We start from the raw sequence: 10380 nt of genomic DNA, 5'->3' as shown, positions 1-10380 counted from the left end.
ACTTTATATCTTTTATTATAATATCGTTTTTAGGAATTAATTATACATTATTATTAATCTTATAGTATTTTATATAAGGCTTATAATTTTTATATTTAGTCTATAATATTTAGTATCTTCTTTTTAATATAAGTGTTTTAATCGTAGATTTAAAAGTTTAGTTAATAAGTGATTAAAGCCTAGAATAGGATAGTTCTAATAGATAAATATATTATAGCTATTATTATATATAAATTATGCTATTTATAATAATATTAGCTATCTTTCTATTTCTAAATTTATAAAGTATTTTAGATATATTTTAATAATTTATTTATTAGATTTGTTTTCTTTAATCTATATTTAATAATAAAATTAAAAGATACTAGATATATATATTATTATATTTAGCGATTTATAAGTTTTTATTATATTATAAATATTTATAAGTTTATATAATTTGAGAATATTTTAATAAGAAATTAAGTTTTATCTAAATAGTATCTTTATTATTTAAAAAAGAAAATAATATTAAATTGCTCTTAATCAGGTATTATATAGTTTAATTTAGATTTTATAAATCTTTATGACTAGAAGATAACTAGATATTAAATCTTATTATTATCTAGTTATACTATGATTCCTAATATACTATATTTTAATATATTAGTTTCTAGATATATTCTATATGTAGACTTAAAATATTAAAATAGATCTATTAATAAAAAGGTATCTTTTAAAAACTAAAATATCTTTTTTTTTATTTCTAGATAAGGTTATTAAGCTAGATTTCTTTTTATTTTTTAGATCCTTTTATTATTAAGATAAAAGAAAGTATAATAAGAGAGTAATTCCTTATAAATCTTTAATAAAAATTATAAACTCTTAGAAAGATTTAGATCTCCTAAAATATCTTAGGTTTTCTTTTTAATTTTATATAGCTTTTATATAGGATTTATTTCTATAGATTCTTCTAGTTATTAAAACAAAGTTTAAAAATTTTTATTTTCTTTTAGTAGAAGTAGTATTTTAATAATTTAATATAGAGCTTTATTTTGTTAAATCTTTTAAAGATATTTTAGAAAGCTTTTATATATAAATCTTTTATATTCATAAAAATAAGAATATTATTTTAATATGTAATATAAAGAGTATCAATTAATCCTTTAAAAGTATTATAAATATAACTCTAGAATATAGTAAGAGTATTATATAGTCTAAATAATATAATTATATATTTCTAGTAATTATATTAGATACAAAATGTTATTTCTTTTTTATCTTTTTTTTAAAGGTGGATTTAATAGTATATATTCTTAATATCTATTTTAAAAAATTATTTAGTATTTATAATTTTATTAAAGATCTTTGATAGAAGTGGGAGAAGATAGTGGTTTTTAATTAAAATATGATTTAATTTCTAGTAATCTATATAAAGATATAGATCTCTATTTTTTTTTAGTATAAATAGAATAAAAATCTTTATAAAGCTTTTTAAAGGCTAAATTTATTCTTTCTTTATATTATTGTATATATAGGTATACATTTTCTTTAATTTATTTTAAGAGAGTGGATAAATAGGTTTATAAATCATTGTTATATCTTTTTTAATATTAATTATATGATCTAAGTTTTTTGTTTTTAATAGTAGTCTTGCTTTTTTATAGTTAAATATATTTTGAAATATAGCTAATTTAGAAGGAATTCTCTTTAAGTCTATATATAGGGGTTTTTTTTTATCTAGGAGCTAGATTTCTTTAGATATTTTAATTATTGTATATATAGTTATAAAATAGTATATTGTTTTTATAAATTAATAGAAATTTATTATTTTAAAACTCTTAGCTTTAAATCATTAATCGTTTATATTAGGTTAAAGGATAATATTATATTTATTGAGGGTGGTTTAGGATAGAAGTATTGGATTTCTTTTTTAATATAGATTTCTAGCGATTATAATATATGTTCATTTGAATATTTAAATAGTTTTTTTAAATTTGTTATAGTAAGGGATATGTCGCATATCCTCTAGATTTTAATATGATCTTTTGAGATTTCTTTAAGAATAGGTAAATTAAATAGGGTTAGTTTTAATTGGTTTTTTTTAATATATATTTTTTTTAATAATATTGATTTTTATATAAGTATCTAGATTTATAAAAGCTTTTATATTATTTATATAGATTGGGATATATAGCTTGATTATTATCTTGATTTATAGATAAAGAGATAGAGTATTAGGATTTATTTTATCTTTTTGTTTTTTTCTGGTTTATAGGTTTTAGTTTCTTTGATTTTAGTATAGTAGTCTTTTATCTAGTATCCTTTTTTATTATATAAGAGATAGTTCTTGAGGTTGATAATAAAGGTCTATTTTTAATCCCCTTATTTTATATTTTTATTTGTTTTTTTTTAATCTATAGATTACCTTATTCTTAGGTTGAGCCTTGTTTTTAGAATAAGTCTTATTTTTGAAAAGAGCTTTGTCTGTTTTTTAATTCGTTTAAGATTAAATTATAACTATCTTATTTATATTTTATAAAGATTTAGCTTTTTTATTTCTTTTAGTAAATTTAAGTAGATTAAAAGATCTCTTTAATCTAAATAAGATCTTTTCTTTTAATTAGGAATTTTTAATATCTCTTTATAATCATATTTTTTAATTTATTTTAGAGTTTTTTAAGAGTTGATTAGATAAGATTTCTTTATTTTTAAAAAGGAGATATTTTTTTAGTAATTCTAGATAGGAAAAAAATATAATAGGATTTTATTCTTTATTTTATTAAATAGTTTCTATTTTGATAATAATATTAGTATAAAGATTAAAAGTATTATTAAGGAGTTATAAGGTTTATTCTTTAAATATAAGCTAATTTTTTTTTAACTTTAAGATGATTTTAAATATAAATCCTCTAATTTGTTTAGAATTTATTATAAAGGAAATTAGTAATAGCAAAGATCTTTTATATCTTAAAAATATATTTATAAAAGGCGCTTATAAATAGATCTTTAAAATTAGTAAATTAAATATTATATTAATTGATATTATAGCTTTTAGTAAATATCCTAATATCATATTTGATTTTTTTGTATTATTTAATAAAAGACTTCTTTTAAGTTGCAAGTAATTTATTTTTAGATCTTTTTAAAGAACTACTATTTAAAAGATCTTTGTTAGAAAATAAAGATTTCTTTTGTTGACTATTATATAATAGTTTCTTTTAACCTTCTTTAATTAAATTATGACTTATATAAGCTATCTTAATTATTCGATTTTAGTAAATATTAGACCTTGACACAACCCATGGGTTACCTATTACGGGTTACCTAAAACCCGTCAAGAAACGGGTTTACGGGTCACCAACCCGACCTGCGGGTTGGATCATGGTTCTAGTTTTAAAACCTGTTAGGTTATGTGGATAAAATGGGTTGGTTAAATAAGATAAATAGAAAATATATAAATTATATATAATTCAATTATATTTTTATATATTTTATTTATATATTAAATAAAAGATATTAAGATCATTTAATAATTAGAAATTTAGAATTAGATTAAGATTTTAATAAAGTACTACTAATTCTAAATATTAACTAATACTCTATGAAATCATCTCTTTTAATTCGTTTATAAATTCTCCTTATCTATTATTAAGATTATAAAGGAAAAGGTGATTTAATAATCTTTTTATTTTCTTTTTTATATATAGAGCTTTATTTAATAATAATAATTAGATATTTTTTTAAAAGTTTTATAAATTTATTCTCCCTCTTTTTATCTTTATTAATAGGTTTTATTAATTTCTAGAAAGATTAATCTTTTTCTTTCTACCTTGTCTATATATCTTATTTAATTAAATATATATTAATAATATTAAATTTTAATAAAAAAAAGATATATACTAAACTAGATATATTATATAAATTTATTATTCTCTTTTTTAATTTAATATCTAGGGCTAATTATTAAATCAAGATTTATATTAATATCTTTAATAAGATTAGACTAAAGAAATATCTTTTTTAGTCTTTTTTATAGCTATTATTAATATAATATAAAAAAAGTTTAAAGGTTTTTTTAATATTACTTAAAATAATTAATCCTATTTTTTATCTAATTACTAAAAAACTAGAGTTTATATTATAAAATAAAGATAGATATAATTATAAATAAATTATTATGAATCTTTTTAATATTATAATAGTAATCTTTAAATTTCTATTTAGAAGTTTTTAAAACTTTAAATATTATTTTCTTTTAAAGAATTTTTTTTTTTTAAACTAATTAATTAATTTCTTTAAATAGTTAAAAAGTATATTATAAATATTAAATATAAAATAAATAGTAATATCTTTTAACTTTAAAAGTATAATTATAAATTTAAAAAAGATTATATAATCTATAATAAATAATTAATCTAATATTAATATTTTTAATTAAATCTAAGATTAATAATATTAATTAAAGATTAGTTAAAGTCCTTTTATATAATATAATATTAGAAATATTAAATTCTATTAGATATATATATCCTAAATAAAAATAAGTTTTAATAAATTAGATTATAACTTAAAGAATTATTTTTAGTATTATAAATTACTATTTATATAAATAGTAAGCTTTTAGATTTAAAAGATATATTAATATATAATTTAAAATTAGATTTTAAAATCTAAACCTTTTTAAATTTATCAATAATATCATCTTTTTAATCTCGAAGATAAATAATATTATCTTATTTTTAGGTTTTTTTAATTATATTATTATTAAAGATAGTTTTTATCTTTTTAAAAAGATTTTTTAGATTTAATTAGATTATATATATAAGATATAGGATATAAATAATTATAATATTATTATCTAACTTAAGAAGTTTAATATAATTTTAAAGCTTCTTTAAAAGTATAATATTATTAAATATATTATTAATTATTATTATAAATATTTAATCTATTAATTTATATTTCAAGATGATATCTATTACTATTATATTTAAATTTATATTAATATATAATCTAAAGATAGACTTAAAACTAAATAAGATTTTTTAATACTCCTAGTTCTAATTTAGAAAATAGATAATAATAAGTATAAATATATCTATAAATAAAAAAGTCTAATAGTTAAAAATAAAAGATATTTCAACTTTTATTAGAAGAGATTTTAAAAAATTCTTTTAATAGAAAGTAATCTTTATAATCATTTAATATTAAATAGTTTATAGATAAAAAAGATCTAGTTTTGAGATTATATATTGAACTATTAAAATTAGATTATAAAAGCTAAGATATTTTAAAAGTTTCTAAAAAAGATTAAAGTTTTTTTATATAATAATTATAATTATTTAAGATAAATTTTTATTCTAGATATAAATTAACTTTATATAACTAAAAAAAGATATAAGACTAATACTATATTAATTAGATAAATTATTTAATATCTAGATCTTTAGATATCTATTAATATCTATTTCTTTAAATATATTTATTTATTATAAAAATATTATTATCTAAGTTTAAATAATTAAATAGGATTTTATATTTTAAATATTTGATTTTTAAAGTATTTATCTTTTTATCTATTATCTTAGAAAAGTGTTATTAGATTATTAATAAATAATATATATTCTAATAGATCCTTTTTTATTATCTAAATCTAATTTACAATTACTATTAAATAAATTCTTTTTATTTATTTACTATATTAATTAAATAAATAAAATAGAATCTTATTTAATTAGATATATATTATTTAATTAAATATAGAAGTTCTAGAAAAGGAAGATAAGATTATTAAAAGATATTCTTACTTAGACTAGATATTATTAATAATACTAGATAGTATAGATTAAAGAGAATTAAGATATTGTTTAAAAAGATACTCTATAAAGGATTAACTTTATTAATATTAAATAATAATAAGATATATATATTAGATAATTAAAAGGTTTAGCTTTTTTATTATAATATTATAAATATGATTAAAAAGAATATAAAAGTAGATAATATAAGATAAAGAGTCATATTTATTTTAATAAAAAAGAATTATATATTTATAATATTAGAATATTACTATTTTATAAAAAGCGATTAATTTAATTTTAAATTAATTCTTATTTAAAATAATTTATTATTTCTAGATTTATAATAAATAAATACTATTATTATAATTAGCTTATTAAATAGATAATCTAGAAAACCTATAAATAACCTATAGATTATTTATATAACTATTTTTAAATCTTATTTTTTTTAAGTTTTTCAATTTAAATCTTTAAATATTAATTTAGATATAAAGATTATAGAAATCTTATTATCCATAATGATTTTTAATAAATCTAAATATTATTTACTTTATTAAAATAATAAAAATATCTAAATTTAAAGAATTAAACTAAAAGTTTAAAGAAAACTATGATTTATAATATATAAAAAAAGATTATAATATTTAAATATATATTTCTATTATAGATATAACTACAAATAAGAATCACACGGTGAATGGGAGGCCAGAAATGGCCGCCTCGGAGGCCGTTTTAAGCCTTCCACTCACCGTCGCCGGGCTTGGCATCACGTGCATCTACACCCACGGCCGACTCTCTCTACTGCCACCCATGCTTTCCGTTAGCTGTGCCTGGTGCCTGGGCCCGACCGAGACCACTTGCGCTATAGCAACCGCCGCCGCGACCCACCCTCAGCCATCGTCCTGAAGGACAGGAACCAAGGATGGCTACCCTCCTTGGTTCCCTTCTTCCCTCGGTTTTTATAAATATCGACTGCCATGGCCCCGACTAGACCTCGCCATATTGCTTTTTTGGGTACCCATAGGGTACCCGCGAACCCGCCAAGAACCCATGAGCCTGTATATTACTGAATTACAATAGTAATACATACTGTAACACATATAAATGAGTGTAATTTGGTATAAATTACCTGTATTTAAATCTCTTGGCGGGTTTTGGGTCAAGGGTCGAAACCCAACCCGCGATTTTGGCGAGGTGTAGCCCCGACACAATGTTCTTTCTTGCTACCAAGCAACTCTTCCACTCTCAGGTCGGTCTCTTCGACGGCACGGCACTCAAGTGTGAAGAGAGAACCAGTCTCTACCATTTACTTGTTCTTTGACTTGCCTTCGTTCCTTGTGCCTTCTTTGATCGCACCCACCTCCTGCCATGTCATCTCATGGTTCTGTTCCGTCCGACGAGAGCGATACTACCCCAGGCCATTCTGCGGTTTTTTCGGACCACGCTTCCGACACTGATTCCTCCACCGAGCCCAGCGTCTTCGACTCAAGCAGCGAGTGTGAAGATGAATCCGAAGATGATTCCGAAGATGAGCTGGTATCGGAAGAGGAAGAGGAGCAACTTCCACCAGAATACTACCTCCACGAAGCCGAGTCTCTTGATGTCTCCCAGCTTCGACAGAAACGCTACAGCCCGAATACCCAAAGGTGTTTGGATGATACGCAATATTTCTGGGACCAGTGAGAATTCACTACACCCTTCTACCTTTGCTTAGTTCGCTGATTGTTCTAGGTTCTGCAAAGGCACGAAGCGCGATCCGGTGGAATGTTTGTTCTGGCTCTCTGATACCGAGGAGACGGTCCGCTTCCTCAAGGCTCTCTTCTCCTGGCGGTGTGACCAGCGACGGGGAAAGGATGGACGTCACACCGCGGGAGTGAATACCAAAAGCACGCTCGACGCATTTTGGAAGTGGTGGCATCTGATCTACAAGGCCGAGGTTGGACATGGCGTCAGCAAAGATGTCCATGTTAAGATCCGTGACGTGAGATCCTGATTGAATATCTATATCGATAAAAAATTGACCAGGCTGACTTTCAATAGGTGCTTGCGATAGTTGCGACAGAAAAAAGCCTTTCTCTGAAAGGTCGACCGAAAGTGACTATGTATGTCGAAGATGTCGCCGAGTTTGCACGAGTGGTTCTATCTACAACAGAAATGACCTTTCCTTGTGGCTGGTACCGGATACAACTCCTTCTTTTCTGCCAGCTAGCTGCTATCACCGGTAACCGTCCGGGGGCACTATTGAAACTTCGCTTCCAGGACCTCAAGTTGACATTAGTTCGAGATCCAAATGGTGGACGACCCCGACTGTTCATTTATTTGAGGCCGGAATTCACAAAAACATTCCTTGGCGGGAAAGAGTCGTAAGAATGTCCCCTGTCTTTTGCTTCCTTCCCTCCCCATTCAATTCACCCCTGATTTCCCTGCGCAATTCTGTATGCTGAAGTTCTTCCGCCAACGGACCCAGTCAAAGCTTGCTCACCATTTTGGAATAGGAACACGTTCCCAATTCCGGAAATCATCTTTGATCCCACCCTGGTTCTCAGTCCTCATGTTTTTCTGCTGGGTATGCTCTTCAGGATTGGTGCATTCAAAAGTCTGTCCAAAGACGGCCCTGTGATGGATTGCCCTGAGAAATTGTACCGTCTCCGGGTCCTCCATGGTCTTGGTGAGCAGGAATTAAAGCTAAAAGACGAAATTCTCGATCAAAATGTGTTTTGCCAAGCACTTCGGGAGCCTGGTGGGATTCGAATTGCACCAGAAGAAAAACTTACCAAGGGATGGCTGAGTTACCGAATGAAACGAGGTGGTGAAATTACAGGTTTCGCGGAAGTCGCGAAGCCCTACTGCCTCCGATATGGCGCAGCAAAAGCGTTCAACGATAGCCGTGAGTGAGACATTGTGCATGATAGGATCCCAGGCTAATGCTTCCCTTTAATCAGCGGATGTGTCCAATGAACTACAGAACGTGATGCTGCAGCATGCCAGTATCGATACTTTTGTTCGGCACTACAGCGTGGGTATTCATGTAGATGCCCAGGCAATTGTACGGGGCCTGCCCGCTCAGAAGCAGCTCATGCGGTTTGCCTCCTCGATGAGTCGGTCTATTGATCCCCGCAGACCCTATCGACTAGAGGATTCGAGCTGTATCAATGAAATTCCCCGTGTCCGCACTCTGGAAGAAAGGAAGCAGGCGCGGAAACAAGTTCGAGATGCTAAGAAGCGCACCTATGAAAATGCCCAGGCTGCATTACAGCGGGAGTTTGGTGATAAACTTTCGCGGGAAAACTTCCCTCATTCCCAAATGATCCGCAAGCGACGGAAAGCTCAAGAGAAGAGTGTGAAAAAGCTACAGCAAAAGTTTGATCATGCAGATGAGCAGTATAGTCGCTCGATTAAGCAACTACGGAACGAGAAAGGGCGGCAACGGAACCGCTTGATTCGTGTGAACCTGGAGCGTTTCAAGAACGAACAGCCAGTGGTCGACAGTGAACGACAACTTTCCGGAAAGATTGTTGACGAAGAAGTATTGGTTGCGCTGGAGCGAACAGGCTACATGACACCGCAGCATATGACACTTATCGACACTGTCCTGACGATGCCAGGTACGACGATTGAGAAAGAATATGAGCGTCGAGTTGCTGCAATCAATGCAGTGATTGCGGTCTGTGATGCAGAAGAGGGTGCACCCTCGCGGTCTCGTGTCGCCCGAAAACGCTCCGCCGATGCTGGCAATATGCTACCGACTGCCCCCCTGCCTAAAAGGCAGAATTCAACCCCTTCAGGTGAGAGCGACGATGCTTTTTCCAAAGCTATCGCTTCGGTTTGCGTCAAATCTCCAGAAGAGAGACCGACTATTTGCTTTATTTGCATTGGTACCCCTGGACTGCCACAGAGCGAACGTCTGAGGATGTACAAGAACTCTGGATCTCTGAGCCGACACTTCGTCAGTAAGCATGTCAAGCCGTTTTCGAATGACATGCGCTGTGAGTGCTCTATTTGCGGGGAGAAGTTGGAGTCAAAGTCTATGCTATTGAACCATGCAGAAAGGGTGCATGGAACTGTCTCACGCTCTTCTAAAACAGCCCTTGGGCTGACATAGATACGAAATGGTCTCCGTTTTATCACTTTGTGAAGGTGTAACCGGGGTTCAGGTTTGGGGGTGTAATATTATATATCTTAGTTGGGGTCTATAGACCTGTTTAGCTATTGTAGAGCGGGTCTTTGCGGTGTAAGAAGAATGATGGATTTTCGCTTCCAAAAATTTGGTCAATTCCGAGTAAAGGGTATGTCGAACTGAGGGGTGGTATTTTACCACTAAGGACAGGGTTATTCATCAAGTACCCATTCCCTCTTTGTCTCTGTATGGTAAACGGGGTACGCTCGGCATACCAGCGTTGTAACACGCTAGGAACGACTCCTGAGATCTGATAACACTTCAACAGCAAGATCCAGATAGAACAATCAATGCATCTCAATGGGACACCTCAATACTAGCACATACCAGTATCCGTCAATCCGACAGGGTATTCTGTTGGTGTAAGGTACGGAGTATCACCACATGAATGAACCTCGTTTCTCATGTCATGGTTTTTTT

At 27.9% G+C, this 10380-nt stretch overlaps 1 protein-coding gene across 1 annotated transcript; it reads left to right on the top strand.

Annotated features, from left to right (window-relative positions):
- Positions 1-7151: 7151 nt before the first annotated feature.
- On the top strand, positions 7152-9885 carry N7506_003332 (DUF3435 domain-containing protein; the record flags this gene model as incomplete). The annotated part of the gene is made up of 5 exons (XM_056952627.1): positions 7152-7462; positions 7515-7764; positions 7824-8146; positions 8279-8670; positions 8726-9885. The coding sequence occupies 5 exons, from the start codon at positions 7152-7154 to the stop codon at positions 9883-9885; spliced, it is 2436 nt and encodes an 811-aa protein (XP_056814319.1).
- Between the last annotated feature and the right edge of the window lie 495 nt (positions 9886-10380).

Source organism: Penicillium brevicompactum (genome assembly GCF_028827555.1).
Source record: "Penicillium brevicompactum strain IBT 35665 chromosome Unknown utg000002l_segment0_segment0, whole genome shotgun sequence".
NCBI classification, from domain to species: Eukaryota; Fungi; Ascomycota; class Eurotiomycetes; order Eurotiales; family Aspergillaceae; genus Penicillium; species Penicillium brevicompactum.
This window is presented reverse-complemented; position numbering and strand designations above follow the sequence as displayed.